The sequence below is a fragment of the Aspergillus alliaceus genome (assembly GCF_009176365.1).
Source record: "Aspergillus alliaceus strain CBS 536.65 unplaced genomic scaffold BDW43scaffold_7, whole genome shotgun sequence".
Taxonomy (NCBI): Eukaryota; Fungi; Ascomycota; class Eurotiomycetes; order Eurotiales; family Aspergillaceae; genus Aspergillus; species Aspergillus alliaceus.
This window is the reverse complement of record NW_022474690.1, coordinates 43,322-64,530: the sequence shown is the minus strand read 5'-3', so window position 1 is coordinate 64,530 and position 21,209 is coordinate 43,322. Positions and strand designations below refer to the sequence as shown.

Here is a 21,209-nt window from a genome sequence, read left to right as displayed (position 1 = left end):
ATATATATGTATGTATGTATATCTCTCTATCCATTTCCCTCCTTTCCTTGATCAATGCGTAATACTAGTAATAATAGTAGATTTGCTTCAGTTAACTACCATTAACTAATTACTATCATTATATAATCTTGGTACTGTACCTGCCAGTCAATAAAATACCAGTAGTCCAAAGAGGAAAGAGCTTTCCCCTTCCTCCTGCCCCACTTCCAAGTGCTGATTTCGATCGTCGTTGCCCGTGCTACGGAACTGGCTGCTCTTGTTTCTTGCTCTCTTCCTGTCATCGTTTTTTTCCCTTTTGCTACTCTCTGCTATTCCCTCTCTTCTTTTATTAAGTATTCACCTCTCAGGATGAGATTCCGCATCCGCGGGCCAGACGGACAGTCTACTGTCAGTCTCGACGACCATGCTACCGTGGATGATCTCCGAACGCATATTGTGGATAAGACTGGATTGACATCATATGACGTGAAATATGGATACCCCGATCTCAAGCATTTCCCACTGGATGAGTTTCAACCAAACCAAATGATTTCCGATGTCGGGATCACGCTGAACGGGGAGCAGCTCCTGATAACTAAGAAAGAGGGCTGGATGCAAGCGCCTCTTAGTCGTGATGAGGGGTTAACTTTCACGTCGCAAGAATTACCTGAGGAGCATCCCGTATCACACGAGTCCAGCGACGCTATCTCAGATGACCCACCCGAAATCCCATCCTCCGAGCATGCGGGTACCTTCGTCTTACGCATCATGCCGGATGATAATTCGTGCATGTTCCGCGCTGTGGGTAGTGCCCTCATGGGAGGTATGGATGCGATGAATGAGTTGAGGTCTGTTGTTGCACAAACGATCCAAGAGAATCCTGACATTTACTCTGAGGCGGTTCTGGAGAAGAAGCCGGATGACTATTGCCGCTGGATTCACAACGAGGATTCATGGGGCGGAGGGATCGAACTTAGTATCATCAGCAAACATTTCGATATTGAGATATGCTCAATCGATGTGCAAACCCTCCGGATTGATCGTTTCAACGAGGGACCACCCACACGCTGCATCTTAGTTTACTCTGGTATCCATTATGATACCGTTGCGCTGTCTCCGTCCGACCATCCTTTCATTCATGCGCATGCGCCCCCCGAATTTGACACCAAGGTCTTTGACTCTACAGATAACCTAGTGCTAGAAAAAGCGTTAGAGCTCTGTAAGGTATTGCAGAGTAAGCACTACTATACTGATACAGCAGGTTTCCGTATTCGCTGCAATACATGCGGTAGGGTTTTAATTGGGGAAAAGGGAGCTACTCAGCACGCAACGCAGACGGGACATTATAGTTTCGGGGAGGCTGGTTAGAAGTGTACAGTAACGGATTAAGTGTGATGAACCGCCTAGTATAGTAACCGAATAGAGTTATGAGCGACGTATATACCATCATTGGAATACGATCGACCGTATCATCTTAAATTAACTATACTATTGGAAAGGGATAGTTGGGGAGCGCGAGGGTAAACGTGGAGCTAAAATGCCCTGAAGATCAGTTATAAGCTGAGACGCTTAACTAAGAATGCCACGCGCTTGGAATCCTATAAAATATCAAAATCAACAAACCGTCGATAATTGATCAACGACTACACTGTAGTCGGCATGTAAATACTACAGTATCTAGTGGCAGGTGATCCTATTACGAGGAATGTCCTAGGCTTAGCAATAATATATCTTTTACAATAATATATTATTTCGAGGATTTAAATCATTGCAACCTCGTCAGGTTCATCATCTTTATCCGCTTCGTCTTCCTCCCCGGAGTCACCGCTGTCTTCCGGGTGTCCTCCCCACTCGACGTCATGTTCAATGGGATCAGTAAAGAATTCGTGCTGTAGGGCGTCTCTGGCGCTCAGCCTTTTGTAGGGATCCAACTCCATGAGGCCAGCCAGAAGACGAGTGGCTTGTTTTTCGCTCTCCGTCAACTCTTCCACGCAGCTGGCCCATTTTACGAGTTTCTCCCAGCTATATCCTTTCTCGCCAATAGTTGGAATATTTGTTTCAAAAATTTGACCGTGCATAGCTGCTGCGCTCTTCATGCGACGCGTCCCGAAAATGCTAGACATTTCTATCGTAGCGTCGACATCGTCAGCCGAGTTGAAGAAAGGAAATCGGCGTCCAAGCAAGGTTAGAAGAATAACTCCTGCTGACCACATATCTATCTTTGTCGTCTGGGATGTGCATTTAAAAAGCACTTCTGGTGCACGAAAACCTCGGGTTCCTGCCCGGTTAGCACGTCTCGATGGCCTGGAGTCGTTCTTCGGGTAGCCAGCCGACGGTGTCGAGTTTGAGCAATGGGTAGAGAAGTAGCTCTGTAGTAATCGGCTGCGACGGACATAGCTTGGGTTGGCACATAGACACGTGCCGGTATATTCGGACCCCTCGCGCTGCCATGAGTGATCAGACAATGCGGCCAGGGCACATTGGGTGGTGAGGATATAAAATAGACCTACCTCAGCAAGGCCGAAATCCACCAAAACACCTTCCCGGATTTCTGGGTTATAGAGGAAATTACTGAAGGGTCATCAAATTATCAGTAAAGTAAGATCAGAAAATCCACGAGCATGTCTTCTTACGTCGGTTTGATATCCCGGTGAAGGATATTGTGCTTATGGACAGAGTGTAAGGCGGTAAAAAGGGATCGAAAGTAATGTCGCATATCCGCAACCATGAAAGTGCGATATTGTATACGGAAATCTGTATGAGGGAAGAACGGCAAGACCGCCACAACCTGGTCCTGATACCGGAAAGCCGTAATCAGAGGGCATACGGATCGACAGCCCCGAAGGTCATGTAGCAGCTCAAGTTCATTCTGGATACGAAATGGACTGCTAGTCACGTAAATTTTTTTTAACGCGACATAACGAGGTTTCTGTTGCTTTAAAGGTAGAGATTGTCCATAGTCTCCATCTACTCGTCGCCTCTTTGAGGGAGGGCTCGCCCAACTATTGCATTGGTAGCCTTGAAACATATCCCAGTCATTCCTATAGTGATCGTACAGCAGATCTTCCGCTTTGTACACGGTGGAGAAAGTACCTACACGTTCGCAATGTGTCAGCCACAGGGCACTAAAACTGTACGCAAAGCAACAAGCCATTAAGAACGTTATTGTACCTTCGCCAATTCTATTGACCAAGCGAAATCTATCCGAGATACCGGGAAAGGTATCCTCAAGTTTCTTCATATCCTCTTTCACTGAATCGTCGACATCTTCCTCGTCTTGAGGGGCTTCCTCTTCGTAGTCTTCTACCGACGCATTGCTGTCCGTAGCCGTGCCATCTTCTCTTGCATATTCATGCCTTGCTGTGGCACGTGATGATTTCAAAATTTCATGTTTTTGTAGCTCAAAGATACCGGTAGGTGCCGTGTGAAGAGTGGACATGATACCATACAAATCCACAAGACACTGCCGCAATAGGAGGCCTCTCGGGTTTCACTGAGTGGTTCAATAAAGCCTTGCATACAACGGGAACAGATAGTCGGAGAAAAGCAGAGAAGCTGAAGCTCGATAGATAAAGTGTGACACGAAATATGTTTAGTCCATGGCGCGTGTGTGGAAGACGTCAGATGATGCATGCGTTGTACAGTTGGGCGTCTTCGAGATGGCCCATGAACTAGTCCCGCGGAGTTTGAAGTAAAAGCATGCAAAGATTTGGTAAGGTTGTGTTTGTGTCTATCAGATACTGTATCGGATACGCGCTTTTGTCCCTGTATATATGTATTGTATATACGGGAAAATAAAGAAAAATAACATGTGCGGGACAAAATCAGTGGCTGGGGGATCAGCGACGAAGTAATGAATGGCTGTACTGTACGTATACTGTACAGGGAACTGTATCGAGTTGTATTGTTACACCATGACTCGCAGCGCCATCTTATCATATCACGAAAGTGGAAAAATACAAACAAAACTTAAGACCATTTTGAGAACTATCTTCCGCTTTCACTCTGCTCTTCCCACCCTACCCCACGACACCGTATCTCCACCTAATTCGGCCTGCCAATTTCCACTCGCCCCTTGAGGATACTCCTCGCGGTCGCTTCCACCATGGAGGATAGGGTCCAATTCGATATCAACGAGTCACTTAAATATTATTTGAGTGACCCAACCTCGGTTCCAACCGCCGATGCTGAACCCGAACTTTTGGATTGCGAAGCCGATCCGGATCAATTATCAACTGCCTTGATTGATAACGTTCTTAATACGATTGTTGATGCGGTAGCTGAGACCCCGGAAGGACTGGCCAGGCCAGCCTTCTTTGACTCTTTGCTATTTCTCTTAAAGTGCCCCTCCCCGGCCCTCAAAGGAAAGATAAAGGATGCATCCTAACTCGGTCATATTGCAGATACTCCTCTTTCTTACCCACAAAGTCCCTGAGCAAGCTTCTTGATCTGGTAGTGTCTGGATTATCCGTCGAAGGGGATATTATCTACGGAGACCTCGAGTCTGACGAGCCGGATAGCATTCAACATCATAAACAGCTACTGGAAATGTATGGGTTCTTACTACAATGGGCGCTTTCTGCCGTGGAGGTTAAGGCGGCAGAGAAGCCCGCAGATACTATACCTGCTCGAAGAGGCTTAGGAAAGTCTGGCCGGTCGAAAGCCAGCGCCAAAGATGGTAATTGGGACTGGACAGCTCAGATACAGATCTCGATGGAAACGATGTGCAAGATCATGAAGCTCAAGCTGAGTAGGATCTTCTTGACCACTTCAGACCGCGACACATTCATCAACTTATTTACTCGTTCAATTTATCTCATCCTCGAGAGTGAGCAGCGTGTGAAGAGCATGGCCATTCGCATGCATGCCTTCAAAGTCCTGTGTGTTGCTGTCAAACACCATGGCCATGCGTTCGGTGAGTCCTTGCGATGAATGAATTTTCTTCAACAGCTCTAACCCACTGTGAAGGTGCTCAGACATCTATCGTTCAGAGCTTAACGTACTTTGAGCATCTGTCCGAGCCAATGGCCGAGTTTTTACATATCCTTGCTGAGCAATACGACTATCCCCAGCTTTCAGATGAGATACTGAAGTACTGAACCTTCACATCGTAACCACCTGGATGGTAGCTAATATGTAGCAGGGAGCTTGGAAATAAGGAATTCAACTCCAATGACACACGTGGTCCGAAATCGGTCTCAGCATTTATCGTCAAACTCTCCGAGCTTGCCCCCCGATTGATAATAAAGCAAATGACGCTCTTAGCTAAACAGCTTGATAGCGAAGTACTACAGTCTTGTTCTTTTTATTTTAAACAAGTTTTCAATCTGACTGAGCCATAGTCCTATACCCTTCGGTGTGCAGTTGTTGAGGTTTGCGGGAATCTTATCGGTGACCTCAGTCGACAGGAGGAGCGCAGTGACAACTACAAGACCCAGATTAATGCATTCTTCGATGTGCTCGAGGAACGTTTTTTGGATATCAACCCATATTGTCGGTGCCGTGCTATTCAAGTTTATATGAGGATCTGTGATTTGGATCAGAAGTTCCCCAAAAGACGGCAGGCGGTCGCCGAACTAGCGGCGAGGAGCCTGGAAGACAAGAGCAGCAACGTACGACGAAACGCAATCAAATTACTCTCAAAGTTGGTCTCTACTCACCCATTCAGTGTCATGCACGGTGGGCAACTCTCATATACAGAGTGGATGGCTAGGCTTGATGCCGTGGATATCGAACTGAATGCTCTGCGACCCCCTGAGACGCCAGGTTTTGACGGTGGGGAGGCCTCGCATGTTGATAGTGAACTGTTAGATGATGCAACACAAATACCAGATGAATCTCCGTCTAAAGCACCGCGCATGACTGAGGAAGAGAAGGCCGCAGCGGTCAAAAAAGCTGCCGAACAAGCAGCAACCTCTGAATTGCTCGCGCGGCTTCAGTTGACTCGAAAATACTACAACGAAGCCATTCGGTTTATTGAGGTTCTCCACACCGCCTCTGGGGTCGTCTCACAGTTACTGTCGTCCCGAAATAAAAGCGAGGCTATAGAAGCCATGGACTTTTTTGTGGTGCTCGATGCATACAAGGTGGAAACATCTCGGAGCGGAATTCGACGAATGCTCCGACTTATCTGGACAAAAGGCAACAGCGACGAAGGAAAAGGCGTGCAAACTCATCTCATTGACTGCTATAGAGGTCTTTTCTTCGAAGCACCGGATTCTTTTAGCCTCAACGACACGGCAAACTACGTTGCTCGGAACATGATTAGTCTGACATTTGGTTCTACGCCCGCTGAGCTGACATGTCTCGAGCAACTACTGAGTACCATGATGAAGGCCGGCCATATCTCGGACGCTGTCATTGCCAAGCTATGGCAGGTGTATGGCGTTCAGAGGAAGGAGATCTCGAAGACCCAACGTCGGGGTGCTATCATCGTCCTTGGAATGCTTGCTCTAGCTGACCCCGAAGTAGTCATCAAGGAGATTGAGGTAATGCTGCGAATTGGCCTCGGAAGCTTGGGGAGATCCGACCTTGTGCTTGCGAAATATACATGTGTAGCGCTGAGACGAATGGTCCCAGGCCGCCAAGCGAAGTCTAAGGAAGTCGGTATTCCTAAATTGACTAATGACCATGCCATTCTGACTCAACTTGCGGCTACTGTTGAGATCGTGTCCGATAACAAGGAATGGTATGGGGTAGCAGAGCAAGCCATTAGTGCGATATATGCACTATCTAAACACCCAGACGTTCTATGCTCTGATATCCTCAAACGGAAGACTAGGTCTGTCTTCCACCAAAGCTCGTCTTCGAGAGGTACTGGCGATGGGGACGAGCAACGCCCTGGGACAGCTTCAACCGAGATTCAAAGCCCCCTAAAATCTTCATCCGCTGCGCTTTCTCAGTTGCTTTTTGTTGTTGGACATATTGCGATTAAGCAAATCGTACACCTCGAGCTTTGCGAACTTGACTTCAAGCGCCGCAAAGCGGAACAAGAGAAAAATAAGACATCCTTCACAGCACCCCAAATGGGCAAAGACGTCACTGAAGATGATGAACTTGATCTTATTGGCGGGACAACAGAAGACGACTTCACAGATGCTATGGCACACATCCGTGAACGAGAGCTGCTCTACGGGAAGAGCTCTCTCTTGTCCAATTTTGGGCCGTTGGTTACAGAAATCTGCGCCAACAGCAACACGTACTCTGACCGTAATCTTCAGGCAGCAGCAACTTTGTGCATGGCTAAATTAATGTGTGTTTCAGCCGAGTACTGCGAGAAAAACCTTCCCCTCCTGATCACTGTTATGGAACGTTCCGAAGACCCGATCGTTCGCAGCAATGCAGTAATTACACTTGGCGATATGGCAGTGTGCTTCAACCATCTTATTGACGAGAATACGGATTTTCTATACCGCAGACTCAATGATGATGATGTTTCTGTCAAACGCACTTGTCTCATGACCCTGACGTTTCTTATCTTGGCTGGCCAGGTCAAAGTCAAGGGACAATTAGGCGAGATGGCTAAATGCTTGGAAGATGACGACAAAAGGATTGCTGATCTGGCACGCATGTTCTTCACAGAGCTTGCGAGCAAAGATAATGCAGTGTACAATCACTTTGTTGATATGTTCAGTCTCTTGAGCGCAGAGCGGAACCTCGAAGAGGCTTCGTTGAGACGTATCGTCAAGTTCCTGATCGGGTTCGTTGAAAAGGTAGGTACTCCAAAAATCTGTTGCCTCCCCATGTGCAGTTTCTAACCCTATCTGCGTCTTTTCAGGAGAAACATGCCCGACAGTTAGCAGACAAGCTCGCTGCCCGACTTCCGCGGTGTGAAACCGAGCGGCAATGGAATGATGTGGCCTATGCCTTGTCACTGCTGCCACATAAGAATGAAGAGATAACTAAGACAGTGAGTGCAGGTTTCAACAAAATAGTTACTGCAAATGCTTAGGTCAACGAATGATGCCATGCCACTCATGGGTGGTTCTTGAAGGTTTTAACATCGGCGCAATGGTGTACTACATGGGTTTTGGGGTTACGGTCATTTCAGGAATTGTGAATGATCAAATGTGCTGGGCTGTATGATTACCCTGACGCCTGTTTATCATTTGGATTGCTATCCATTTTATTGATGTTACTTTTTATACTCTCATCATCACTCCCGCGTCTTCTCTCCGCTGTTAGTCCGGTGATTATCCATGGTAACGGCATGATAACCATGTGCATTTCTAAGTAGTCCTTACATGTCAGTAGTAGTAGTGGTATAAAGTTGGTGTTTACCGTCTCGTCTGTGATCTATTTGCGAAGATTGACACCCTCACTGTCCCAACTGGAAACAAGGGCCAATCAGATCTCGCGGCTTTCACGTGGTAGTCTGTCGAGTCAGAAAAAAAGAAAAAAGATGAAGCTGATCTTATGTCCTCCAAGGCACAGAGAGGAAGCACGTCCCAAATCCAGAGAAATCTGTTACCAAAAAGGAAGGGATTTCGAGGAAAAGTACTCTGTAATGGTAGGCAGAGGGCATCGATACCTATCGGCGGTCTCCTTTTTTACACGCCGGGGATGAACCAACCCTATGTATGTATGTACAATCGCACCAGAACGTGAAGTCTATGCGCCTTTTGTCTCACTTTCCTTCAAACAGTAGTCGCCAATACGAAGCCCTTCCAGAGCCTTGCGCCCTTCTTCAGTCAACTCTGGCTTGCCCAATGGAGTAACAGCGTCAGTAAAGAACCGCGGCCGCCACGTCTCGCTCGTTGCCTGTCTTTCAGCAGCCTTTTGGCGCTGTTTTTCTTCAATATCCTGCTTATATTTGGTAGCCTGGCTATAATTTTTATCCAGTATCGCCTGGGTGACGCTGGACCAAAACTTGCGAGACTCATTCGATAGTTGGATCTCCTCGGGGGGGACACTCTTCGCGACAGGGAAAAGCGGGCTAATATCGATTAGAAGCTGAGGCTCACTTGTCCCAGACAAAGTGAAATGGATTTTTCCATGCCACGACCCGGTGATTTTCGCAAGAATATCGCTTTCCGGCACGTCTTTTACTTTCGTTGTGGTGTCCATATCAGGGTCGTATCGGAAAATCACGCCCTCGACCCTGTTCTGAGCTCGGCCGATCCAGCCATCTTCGAGGTATTGCAAAATCACCTTGATTCGTGTTTTGCGGCAAGTAACATAACATGTATCCGACACAGTAATAGCCAGTGCACCCCTCAGTAGGCCGCCCAAATGAGCAGCCGGGTGCGTCAACTGGTATTCTTCATTATCCCTGGAAGCAATGTTGACGAATATTCCTAAGTTGTGCTGACCGGGCGCAACGCGAATACTTGTGCCTGTGAATTTAGCACTAATCTGGTCGAAGCCACGTGCTGAGACTCCGCGCTGTGGGCAGTCGATGAAGAAAGCGGATACTGGTGGGTGGTGAGATGTCTGTTCAGTCAGGTAGCATACCTTGACCGCCTCCCCATCGCCGTCCTTTATGGTGGATATTCCATCCGCTGTCCTAGCCTCAGAACGCACCTGTATCTCCGGGAGGGTGGCATCAACTTCCCAAGTGGCCTGTGAGTTTGTGTGTGTCAGTCATGAGTTGGTTGGTGATTCACAAAAAATCAAACAACCCCGATAGAAGGTCTAACCCACCCTAAAGAATTCACCCAGTGTAGAATTATATGGCTTGCACGGCTTTCCCTTGATGTATTTCTATGACATGTTCAGTGAAACTGTTCCCCAAACAGCCGAAGTTGCGCGGAGAGCTATACCAAGTCCTTTGTAAACCAAAACCTTAAGACCTCCAGCGTCCGGCCCAGCGGATCTTCTGATTTACCAATGCTGTGACTCTCCCGTCAGAAAACGAGCCTTGGTGGAAGATAGGCTACCTTGCTGACCTTGCAAAGGTCTCTGGTCTATCCAAGTAGTTCCAGTATTCTACCAGTTCACCAACCCAGTCAGTAATCACTTTGTTTGGAGCGCACCAGCACAGCCTTCAACAGGTGACAACCTACCCAGGTTGGGCGTCGGCTCTAGAAGATGGGCAGGTAATGAAAAGCGAACAGATGCAATATCGGCGACTCCGATGAATCTATAAAGCCGCAGAACGGTTGAATTAACATAGACCGACTGGTATATGAAACAGCTACACGTACTTCTTTAAAATGGAAAGGAAGGTCTTCAATTTGGAAGAGTCGTCAGGAGTTTTCTCGGGAACATTTGATGTTGTGGCGGAAGACATAGCGGTTCTAGCGTTTCAGATGGTTGGGACAAAGGGGAAAGGAGTAGATATATGGCCGGGAAAGCGACAATATAGGATTGTCTTCTTAATAGGCAGAATCAGTGTGGCGACTAAAAACGCAAGGGGAATTCCACCAGGTTCTGCTTCCCACCCCCACCACTGACCAGGAAAAGAGGGCAATTATGACCAAAAGCAGCTAAATAAATAAAGATAAGAGAGCCTGTACTCTCAACGGTCCACCTGCGGGGAGCTACGAGGAGTAAATCAAGAAAGGGAAAAGAAAAGAGTTGACTCCGGACTCAAGAAGTTGAGCTTGAATAAGAAAAAAGCGGCGACAAGTTTGTTCTTCGTCCAGAGGCGGTGACGTTTGGGAAATATTTCACCGTACGTCACAGTCATATAGGGAACTGATCTGATTGATTGATTGTTCATGGATAGCATGGAAATTGCCGGGTAAATTACTTAACTCCTATTAAATCAATACATTTAGTATGGAGTACCTAGTACCGGGAGGAGTACCCCAGAGTAGTATGTACTTACTACTAAGGCTGTACTCGTAAGTAGCCTAGTAGTCCTGTACATACACCTCGTTAGAGAGATTAGCTATCATCCAATCGGCGCATCACGTTTCCTACTACCTACAAGTAGGTAGCACAGAGTACTAGGTAAAGTACCGATACTACTACTGAGAATAGTACTCGTAACCAAATATTTGTTTCTTTTTTTTATCATCTGGTATTTACGACCCATTCCATTCTTGCCCCCAAAACCCCCACTATCATGGGAACAAGGCTCTCTCCTCTCGACGGTGTCATACTCCTACGGGTACTATTAGGCTCTCAATCATCCCTTTACGGGCCAAGGTTCGCAGCCACGTTCTTATCGCTGGCCCGTAATCGTACCTCCGCCCCACCGCATGGTCGTCATCCGCCCGCTGGGTTTGCTGCTCTTCCCGAATCGCAGCTCGTAACTCTTGCTGTTCATTGCACAGCTTTTGTCGGCGCCCGGATATCTCTTCCATAGAGAATGAGTCGCACGTCTCTAGCTCTACCGGGATAATGGCCTGGTCGATACATTCCCTGGTCATATTATAGGATTTTTCGGGTCCCAAGATAATGTTTTCAAGGACGGGGCTTGCAAACGCCAATCCCAGGTGTGCCGCTGCAGGATCTTGCGTAGTTAAGCGCTGATTAAGAATTTCCAGACACTTTATATTAACCGCTAGTTTGTCAATAAGGTCGAGAAGCGGATCTCTGACGAGACCGAGGATTGAAAACTCAATCTGATCTTCTTCATATGCAGTCATCCTGGTGATCAGGTTCGGTTTCACTAGCTCCAACCAATCCTCACCGGGAGTACAAGGCCCTGTAAGTCACGTCGCGTCAGCGGCTTGTACTTCCCATATAATTCTCATGATTGGCTTCGCGTACCGAGTGCCTGAGGCTGGCGTTCCAAACCGTCGAACTTCCAGACTTTTCCCAATGCAGGGACGAATGCAATGAAGTGGAATCCTGCGTCCGTTTCCGTTTCATTGTGATTGTTTTTGGTCGAGTGAGGTCTCCTAGATGTCGCCTCTTGTTTAAGTTGAAGATCTGAAGTGAGCATATCCATTTTCCTGTACCAGAGTAAGATAAATTCATGGCAGTGAGGGTAAGACACGAAAGCCTTGCTGTCAATGGCATCCTCACCTTGCAAATGAATTGTGTATTCGTTTGACGAACTCAAAGTTGCTGATGGCATCTCCTCTAAGCGCCGGGGTAAACGGCATAGTAAAATCTTTAAAATGTTGCAGATTGGCCCCGAGCTCAATGCCTTCTATATTGTTAACAATATTCAGGAGCGCTACACTGGCGCAGGCATTACTGGCGGTCTAATCGAAAAATATCAGCAAGTGAGTCCCTCAAAGGCGCCAGGGGAGACTGAGTGTGGGTGTGTGAGATAAAACTGACCTGGTTTGCAAACCAGAGTCCCTCTGGGCAGCTTGCTTCTTGCTTGTCAGGATCATCTTCACGCCAACGAAACAGAAAGATTAAACCAAAGACAGGCTTGCTATGCAATCGAGGGTACTCTAGTTAGTATAAAATGGACATTACTCTCAAGGGCCCTTACTTTAAGAATGCCATCATCTCTTCTTCTAATGATACAACTTCCTGGACTTTGACGCCTTTAACCCCGAACTCTCGCAACATCACATTAAAAAGAGCCTTAGATGAGGGTTAGTACAGACTAGAAAATTGTGTATCGACAATAGCAATTACAGGTTCCGACTCCAGCTCACAAAAGCCATTCCAGATTTCCTTCTCCTTCGCTGTTGCTGGCTGGAATGGTTCACTGGCGGAATTAAGACCTGGCTGAAGATTCAACCGTCGTCGTTTTGTGCGTTGAGCCATGTGTATGGGTGTAATTCAATTTTCAGGGAATTCTAAAAATTCGGGTACATGAAGGTATTGTGGACACCATAAAGATACCAAAGTATCAGGGCGTGAAATATGTTAAATGTGTTGGCATTGGGTAGGAGATGTTATTATGATTGGAGGCGGTCCTTACTAGGTATACTAATGTCCCGTCATGGACTAAGAGCAAGACAACTGGAGAATTACGAAAATAAAAAGGGTTTGAAAGGACTGCTCTGAAAGTTGTAAAGCGAAGAACATACAGGATGATGTACCTGGCGGGTTTAGTAAAGTCATGTGTTTCTTCAATCAGTGCCTAGCAGTACAGAGTATTGAAGTATCTAAAATGCTAGTAGTACTGTACTTACGAAGTATTACACTACAGGGTTCAACCTGACCGCCCACAGCCACTTCGGCTTTCCCATTGGCTGAAATTACCCTCCAACACGACTCCACGCGTTGAAGGTTATTGCCAGCCGAAGTTCTTGTGCTGTGACGACCTTTTCCATTTCCCTTTTAACAAAGAAGAAAACTGCGCTTACACTAAATTGTCGCCTCAAGTCAGTTCCAGCACCATTTTGGCAGTGAGTGATGAGAGATAGATGACGGCCTTTGGACGGCGCCTACTCCTAATTCAAGGTATCACGAACGTGCAAGGACCTTTTGCCGTTCCTGTTTGTATACCTAGTATTGGCCCCAGACCGGCCAAAAGGTAGAAAATTTCATATTCATCAGAGGTATACTCTCGGTGGTGCTTGAGCTCACAATAGTGGATGATACCTCGTTGACAACCCATTCACAAATACGCTGACTGGTCATAAAGGTGATATCACTATACCGTAGGTACTCGGCCACCACAGCATGCCATGAACGGCACTCCCCGACTTCGGTCTGCTTTCCCTCAGACGCCCCAGACGGCGCGGAACTCGCGAGACTTTTACGCCTCTCATTCTGTATCAAAACCGCACGATATCGGCTTGCAGCGGTCCCCTTCAAATGCTTCGCCCACTATCCAGGATGCAAGTCCGCCACTTATTCCGGTTGGGATGGTAGATGCCCCGTCACAGCGGCTCTATATAGTGGCTTTTTATGTCGCGCTCAACGCTTGGCGGCTTTATGAGTCTTGGAAAGCCTCGGATGATTTGGATGCAACCTGGTTATTTCTGAAGTGGGCTTGTATTGATGGGGTGTTCCTTTTCGGACTTCAGGCCTTACGCATACCTTGGCTAGAATGGGCTTTCCCTACAACGCTTGCGGTGTTTCTGATTCATGTAGTTGGCAACATATTCCTGATGTTCCGAATCCCCGTATGTGGTGAAATGCCTGCTCTCACAGTACCTAAACTCGCTAACCTTGACTAGATCCCAATTGGTGTGTGGATATCAGGTATGGTCAAACTGGCCTATGATAGAGAATTGTCGATATCCGAACGGAGTGTAAAGCCCGGCGATATTATCCACAATGCTTCACTCATACTAGGAAAGCAAATAGTTCATATATTACCTGAAGGGTTTGGCCCCTACATGACATTGGTTTTCCAATTTAGGATACTAATGAACTTATTTAGATCCGCCGTATTAAATCCTGATCAGATATCTTTCTGTATAGATTCGCAGAAGAGCACTGTCAATTTGCCCATTCGAGTCAACCAGACCGACCCTATTCTAATCGAGCTATTCCGCTTAGATTTCAATAGCGGCGAGAATGAAACGATTACGATACCTTCGAAGCAGCTCAAGCAGATTAAGCGTCAAGCAGACAAAAAGTACCGAGCCTCTGGCTCCGAGTTGCATCGCGACCTTCTATTCCCAATTCGGCGACCTGGGATATACCGTCTCCAGAGGGTAGTAGATGAATCTAATCTTGACGTTCGTATGCGAAGATCTGATGCGCTTGTTGTTTCCTGTCCCCGAGCTTTGATTAAAAGCGCTCACACCCACAAGTGTCGAGGCGAGCTTTCTAACTTGGTCTTGACAGTCGAGGGTACACCACCGTTGAAGATCAAATATAGCAGACAGGTGAATCGTCGTGATCGGGGCTTCTCTTTCCAAAACATCCAACCAGACTACTTACGATCACCGTTACTGGGTCAGAGGAATCCTGGTACTCTTTTTAACGCGCGAGAGCCAGATGTTGCTTGGGCTCAGAGCCAAACAATCGAGGTTCCGTTAAACGAGTCACTGAACCTCGGCGGAGAGTGGCTTTATGCGATTGAGGAAGTGCATGATGGCAGTGGGAACGTGGCAAATTATACAGCGCTCTTGGATGAAGTCGATCGACCACCCATGAAATCGCTGTCTCAATGGCATCAGTTCTCTGTCCATGAAAGACCCCGGTTGTCTTTGTTTGGATGCAATGATCAGCACTTCATAGAAGTTGCACGAGGTGATAATGTGGACCTGCCTGTCAAGTTTCATCAATCGGGACAAGGATATGGCAACGATGGGCCCTTTTCTCTCATATACTCGTTTAATAATAACGACCAAGAGGCTGCTGATGATATGCCTGGCAAAGTCCGGAAGTTGTCGTTGAAGAGTCTGGATCAGAAGCCCCAGATAAAGGACCCGGGATGGTACAGTTTAAATTCTATCTCAAGTCAGTTTTGCTCGGGAGAAATCTTGGAACCATCGTCATGCTATCTGCACAACCCACCAGAACCTGAGTTGGGTGTTAGGTACGAGAAGATTTTCGATAAATGCGCAAACAACCCGGTTGGGTTGCTTGTTGACCTAGATCTCACTGGATCACCGCCATTCCGGCTCCGGTACGTTATTGAGCATTCCAAAGGCATTGAAACCAAGACCCAAACAATCGAGGGGCTGCGAACTCAACTGGACTTCACCCCATCTGAAGCGGGTTTCTATCGCTATCGCTTCTTGGATATTGCAGACACGGTATATGCGCCGCGTTCTCTCAAGGATAAGGCGCCCATTCTGGAGCAACACGTTAAACCCCCCGCTTCTGCCCATTTTCTTGGGTCCCGAGAGTTGCGCAAGGCTTGCTTCGGTGAACCTGTATCTGTGGATGTAGCCTTCCTTGGCGAGGGACCGTGGGTTTTGCAGTATGAACTGGTTCATAATGGCAAAAAAACCAAGCATATCTTGAATTCAGAGAGTGACACATCAAGCATTGTGACCGAAAAGCTCGTCAGTGGTGGTGAATATAACCTTGTGTTAACGAGCGTTAAGGACCGCTCAAACTGCAAACGAACCCTGAAGGATAGTATTCAAATCGATGCTCGATCGAAACCGCCCCACGTATCTTTCGGCGAGATTGAGAAAGCCCGGAAATACTCGGCTTTGCAGAGCTCCAAAGTCGAAATTCCCGTCAGATTGAGTGGTGAGCGACCATGGTCTGTGAGGTACAAAACGAATCACGATTCTCCGATCTTTGAGAAAACATTTTGGCAGGAAAACAGCGCTTTAACGATAGAACAAGAAGGGCATTATCAGCTCCTTGGAGTAACCGATAGTTCCTGCCCAGGATTTGTTGACCAAGCAGCTAAGACATTCGAGGTGACCTGGATACCTCGGCCGCAGATCACTGCTGTGGATGGCTCTCCCGTCATAGCGGGCGGGCATATAGGGAAGCGCGATGTTTGTCAAGGGGACGATGACAGTCTTGAGCTTCGGTTGTCGGGTAGTCCACCGTACAGTGTTAAGTATGAGCAGCAGCGCAAGACTACTCGTGGTTCTCCATCTGTTCGGCTACACAGCCTGAGAACAGCTCTTCATGCAGCTTCTATGGAAATGGATACCTCCGAAGCTGGGATATATACATACAAGTTTACGGAAATCGGTGACAATCTCTACGATCATGACCCCAGAAGCAGCCCGGTGACAGTGACACAGAAGGTGAACCCCTTGCCATCTGCTCGATTTGATGCTCCTGGCCGTATTTACGGATTTTGCAAAGAGGATGTCAGCGGCGAAGAATTAATCCCCATCACTTTGGATGGCGTCCCACCATTCTCTCTGGAAATATCGATCAAACACCATTCAAAAGCAAAGCCGGAATTCATATCAATCTCGAATATTAATTCAAACAGGCACAGCCTTCCCATACCACGACGTCATTTAGACCTGGGCCAGCACGTCGTCAGTATTCACAAGGTCAGAGACGCGCGCGGATGTCAGCGAGCTACTGAATATGATACCTCATCCGTGAGGGTTGCAGTCTCTGATGTGCCTACGGTGATCCCACTTGAATCTAAGTCTGACTATTGTGTTGGTGAGCGGCTTTCTTTCTCACTTTCAGGGCATGCACCATTTGACGTGTTCTACACATTCGATGGGGCTGCCAGAAAGGCTACCTCCCGAGCGACGAATTTTCGTCGCATCGCAGAGAGGCCAGGCGTATTCACGATCACTGCTGTAAGCGATGGTGCAAGTGGCAAATGCAAAGCGCACAAAAACATCACGAAAACCATACACGAGATGCCGAGTGTTAGAATCAGTAGAGGCAAGACCTCTATCATTGATATACACGAAGGTGGAGAAGCAGAACTTCATTTTGAGTTCTGGGGGACACCACCCTTTGAATTCACGTATGTTTTGTCTTTTTTCTTTTCTTTTTTGCTCCCACCTAAAGACTAATTATCTCTTTAGGTATATTCGTAGCTCTATCGCACGAAAAGGAAAGAAATCGGAAATACTTGACATTAAGCATGACATTTCCTTCGAACATATCAAGACGATTAAAACCTCGGACGAGGGAACTTATGAGGTTGTGGCAATCAAGGACAAGTTCTGTTCATTCTCATCTCAGACACATCTAGAGAAGTCTGAGAAAGCAGCTGCACCGTAAGGCTGAGGACAGAGATTGATACGTGATGTAATGTTAAGAGTCACACTTCGCTCTTTCTTTCTCTTTATTTTTAGAGAAAAAAGCTTTGTTTTTGCTTTGGTTGTTGTGTTGTATTCTCACCTTTACTCTCTTGTTTGATTTCAATATGCTTGCATTGCAACGGCGCTCCTAGGTATAATACAATACATATGAAAATATACAGACGATTCATAAGAACCCTAATCTACGCCCAAAACTTCAATGCTGTCAACCAAAGCACCCCCTAGCCTAGATATTTCGTTGAGAATTGCATCACAGTTGATCGAAACCTCGCCCTTTCCAGAAGTTTTCAATGTCGATGGGGATGACGAGAATGCCATTTTCAGACTCCAGCTCCTGGATCTCATTGCCTGTGGGTTCCAAAGCCCTGCAATCACATCACATTCGTCTCCATGGAAGAAGAGAATATTCGGACTGAAACAGGCTTGCAAATCATGGATGAAGGACTCCACGGCTGTGGATTTGACGCTCTGGCCCTTTTTATCTGGTCCGTTCAAGTTCTTATACTTTGTAAATGACACTGGGCGATCATCCAGTATTTTCGAGCGCAAATGAACAATGAAATCGTAAGGTGCCAATGATGTTTCGAATAAGTCGGAAATAGTAAGGGCAAGGCCCCTTTCCCGCACCAACTTTACGGCCCCCTTCGCCAACATGGACATCCGGGCTGCAACTACCTTCGGAGGCATTTCGTACTGCGTCCAAGTTACCCCATCAGGATCCATATCTGAAGCCACAAACAAAGCAACAGTGTTCATTGCCGGGTCGACGCTTCTCCATCCTGAAAAGCGATTGTGTATAGCTCTAGTAGCATCCTGGTCAAGCCCGCCGCCCAAATCGACGATCAATGGGTCTTGCTGCCAGTCCCACCGCGAAAGGAAATGAAGAGTCCTCAGCAAGCCGACCATAACACTTGAAGGACTATCCCAGGGGTACGGTTGAGTAAAGACTCGAGCCACCAATAACTCAATTACTTCTTCTTTAATAAGGCCGGTAAAAAGGTGGCAATTGAACCAATGTTTGACGAGGCGGGTTGTGGGTGATAGTAAGGGGAAACGCGTACATAGAGTACGAATTGCTTGAGTCAGGCGAGGAGACTGGATGAAGAGTCGCTTGTACGCTGATAGGGTATATGCAACTTCTTGTTTTGCTTGCGGGCTCGCCGCTTTTTCTTTCAGCTGACGCTCTAGTAATAACTGTTCCCGATCATGATGTATCCTAAGCCGGAAAATGACCCCCGATGTGTGGGATATGTCCAAAAAGGCGTTGTTTAACATGCGGCTCGATTCGTTCTCTAGCCCAACTTTGCATGACGAAGCAGCTCCAGCCGACACTAAGGAGTCACCTATCTTGACTAGAAAGGCCACTTTAGTCATCTGAATAGCTACCAAATCATCTGGCCACCTTGAGGAACTTTCGAACTGGAGAACAATATCCACGGGACCACGAATAACGCCAGAAGCGCTTTGGACTCTAAGAGCTGAGTACCGGCTAAGTGGACTAGCTGGAGTCAACTGTCTAACAGTCAACGGAACTTCATCCAACCCCTGGAAAGATTTCTCCAGTGAATTGAAAGCATCGGTAACCAGCTGGAATGAAGGACTAGAATACGAGAATATCCCATCCCCGCTATTGCAGAGCTTTTTGTCATATTCATCGCCGATATACCTGACCTCATTTTCTGCATAATTGAAATGTCGTTGAAGGATGTATACTAGAAGCTGATATACTATAGAGAATGACGGCTGGTCAGACCAGACCAAGCTCTCGCGAATAGTACCATCCTTGAAACGTCTCAGCTCGGCCTTTTCCCCCCAGAAAGACCGGAAAGTTGCTGCTTCCTCCTTCTGTTCCGCGAACGGACCATGATCAACGGCTCGCATCGTATTTTCAGGATTCAAGTTTAATCCAACAAAAAGGGTTGTGCTCGCCTTTCTGCAACAGTATTTTCTCCCCACAGACCAAGGTTCAGTGCCATGGCCAAACAAACATATAAGCTCCACCCTATCCCCCAAGGCTTTCGTGAGGACCTCATATATGGCGTTTTGGTTACTAATGGTCCGAAGGATATCGCCATAATCAGGCATTGGGAGTACGACAAGTCGATCAAACCTTAGCAGAGGTTCGTTTACTTTATAGATAAAGACTTTTTCGAAGTTATCATCACGAGACTCGTTCAACATCCTCAGAGTGGTGCTTGCTTCATGACGAAGGAGAGAATAGGACCAAGGCGACATTTTGTAAAGTATATTCAGCCCCCTTTTGCCGTCATAGAGCATAGGCGTACCACTAGGAGAAGGGACATCGGATGCGAAGAGCAGGAGCGGATTTGTCAGATTCCTTCCTGCAAGAAACTGAATGGTTGCTTTGAATAGCTGGTAGCTACTGTACGATTTTAGAAGAACCGGCTTTCCGTTGATGCCACCTCCGTCAAAGAGAAGAGACATGAGAACAGTCCACTCGAATCCTCCGAATCCGCCGCTTTGAAAAGAAGTTCCAAATCCTCGTTGACGGAGCCATATCCGTCCTAGAATGCAAGCGTCCCTAAAAGAATCACACACCTGGGCCGTCGAATACAAAAGCTCGTGAAAGGGTGCCACTGTAGCTTCGGAGCGGAGGGCTGCATTGTAAAAGGGAGTAGGCTCATGATGTTCAGGCCAATCTGTTGAACCCTGGCGCACATTGTTTTTCATCGGCAGAGTACGGATGATGGGAAACAAGGATTCTTCAGTAGCAGTGAAGATGCGAATTTGTTGTCTCGTGGCTTTGGACCCGTTGCTAGCGGAATCTATAGATTCCATGAGAACAAGTGGCCGAAGGCTATCTCCGTCCTGTTGTGCAAATTTGACCTCAAAGCCTAAGCTCCCAGCCTCCTTGATTCCAGCCGCGAGGCACGCGATGTAATATGCCCTTTTATGGAAATACCGACGATTAACATAATCCTTCTCCTGGAAAAGAGTGTTCGGCATCGTCACCGCCAAATCGACCGTGCAAGGTCCTGATGCTCTGACCCCTGTCCTAAGAGCAAAGCTCCCTACCACGTTAACGTTTGTTGGCTTGCTATATGATACGGAATACTTCGTGTCTTTCCCTGGACGTGGTTCGGGATATGGAACGACAATGCCATGCACGCTGCGAAAATCCTTCTCGGCTTCAAAGGCGGGTTTCGGAGGTCTCTCAGGTATGTTTTCAATAATTTCCTTAAGCCTATTAAGGGTATCCTGAAGCCTTGACACATGTTTATCATAGTTTGGTCTCGAATCAGCGAGCAGTTCGTCTAATTGTAGCTTGAAAAGATTAGACTTGTAGAATCCGCTGGCCAGCGCAAGCTCTGCAGAGCAATCATTGTTTCCTCGTCTAGCCGTGCTATCTATACCCGAAATCTCGTTCCTAGTCGTCTTTGAGGGATCATTTTGACTTGACGCATTCAATTGCTCGTCTTTGTGGGTAATATGCGGAGATGGGCTGATCTTCCTCCTCTTCGCTGTATGAGCCGACATGCTAGACGGATATAGATAGTAGAAGTATAAGCAAGCAGAGATGAAGTGGAAGGGAGAACAAAGAAGAAAGAGAGGGCGCTTTCAACTTTTTGTAGATGAAAGTGAACCTAAGTCAGTGTGGTTGTGGACATGATAAAAAAAACTCGGGCCTTTTTTTTCCCACGTTTTACGAAATAGGGACGGTAAGATATAATACATACACGCGTACTGCTATGTACTGTATTGTACATGCTAGGTAAATTGAATTTCTAATGATAACCA

The 21,209-nt window shown here is 47.0% G+C and overlaps 7 protein-coding genes across 7 annotated transcripts; 3 read left to right on the top strand and 4 right to left on the bottom strand.

Moving 5' to 3' along the window:
* The first annotated feature begins 224 nt into the window (after window positions 1-224).
* Window positions 225-1,518, top strand: BDW43DRAFT_265785 (ubiquitin-specific protease OTU1). Its single transcript, XM_032040809.1, has one exon. It carries the CDS (start codon window positions 349-351, stop codon window positions 1,345-1,347), a length of 999 nt encoding a protein of 332 aa, XP_031903567.1. The 5' UTR covers window positions 225-348; the 3' UTR covers window positions 1,348-1,518.
* Window positions 1,519-1,647: 129 nt separating this feature from the next.
* BDW43DRAFT_265782 (serine/threonine protein kinase CDC7) lies at window positions 1,648-3,681 on the bottom strand. The gene is made up of 4 exons (XM_032040808.1): window positions 3,151-3,681; window positions 2,613-3,072; window positions 2,490-2,550; window positions 1,648-2,423 (listed from the first exon to the last, which is right to left on the bottom strand). The coding sequence occupies exons 1-4, from the start codon at window positions 3,416-3,418 to the stop codon at window positions 1,740-1,742; spliced, it is 1,473 nt and encodes a 490-aa protein (XP_031903566.1). The 5' UTR covers window positions 3,419-3,681; the 3' UTR covers window positions 1,648-1,739.
* A 403-nt stretch (window positions 3,682-4,084) lies between these two features.
* On the top strand, window positions 4,085-7,930 carry BDW43DRAFT_297774 (condensin subunit YCS4; the record flags this gene model as incomplete). The annotated part of the gene is made up of 6 exons (XM_032044448.1): window positions 4,085-4,320; window positions 4,383-4,894; window positions 4,948-5,071; window positions 5,123-5,264; window positions 5,322-7,691; window positions 7,757-7,930. 6 exons carry the CDS (start codon window positions 4,085-4,087, stop codon window positions 7,928-7,930), a joined length of 3,558 nt encoding a protein of 1,185 aa, XP_031903565.1.
* Window positions 7,931-8,567: 637 nt separating this feature from the next.
* BDW43DRAFT_323101 (putative oxysterol binding protein (Orp8)) lies at window positions 8,568-10,210 on the bottom strand (the record flags this gene model as incomplete). The annotated part of the gene is made up of 6 exons (XM_032049687.1): window positions 8,568-9,540; window positions 9,622-9,681; window positions 9,741-9,810; window positions 9,867-9,906; window positions 9,984-10,060; window positions 10,125-10,210. 6 exons carry the CDS (start codon window positions 10,208-10,210, stop codon window positions 8,590-8,592), a joined length of 1,284 nt encoding a protein of 427 aa, XP_031903564.1. The 3' UTR covers window positions 8,568-8,589.
* Window positions 10,211-10,868: 658 nt separating this feature from the next.
* BDW43DRAFT_222827 (ubiquitin C-terminal hydrolase 37) lies at window positions 10,869-12,896 on the bottom strand. The gene is made up of 6 exons (XM_032039427.1): window positions 12,469-12,896; window positions 12,320-12,414; window positions 12,160-12,259; window positions 11,899-12,080; window positions 11,641-11,825; window positions 10,869-11,575 (listed from the first exon to the last, which is right to left on the bottom strand). The coding sequence occupies exons 1-6, from the start codon at window positions 12,598-12,600 to the stop codon at window positions 11,022-11,024; spliced, it is 1,248 nt and encodes a 415-aa protein (XP_031903563.1). The 5' UTR covers window positions 12,601-12,896; the 3' UTR covers window positions 10,869-11,021.
* A 94-nt stretch (window positions 12,897-12,990) lies between these two features.
* BDW43DRAFT_222812 (putative nuclear envelope pore membrane protein) lies at window positions 12,991-17,518 on the top strand. The gene is made up of 3 exons (XM_032039426.1): window positions 12,991-13,910; window positions 13,965-17,149; window positions 17,223-17,518. The coding sequence occupies exons 1-3, from the start codon at window positions 13,470-13,472 to the stop codon at window positions 17,407-17,409; spliced, it is 3,813 nt and encodes a 1,270-aa protein (XP_031903562.1). The 5' UTR covers window positions 12,991-13,469; the 3' UTR covers window positions 17,410-17,518.
* Window positions 17,131-21,060, bottom strand: BDW43DRAFT_265752 (rRNA-processing protein UTP22). The gene has a single exon (XM_032040807.1). It carries the CDS (start codon window positions 20,946-20,948, stop codon window positions 17,628-17,630), a length of 3,321 nt encoding a protein of 1,106 aa, XP_031903561.1. The 5' UTR covers window positions 20,949-21,060; the 3' UTR covers window positions 17,131-17,627.
* Window positions 21,061-21,209: the final 149 nt, after the last annotated feature.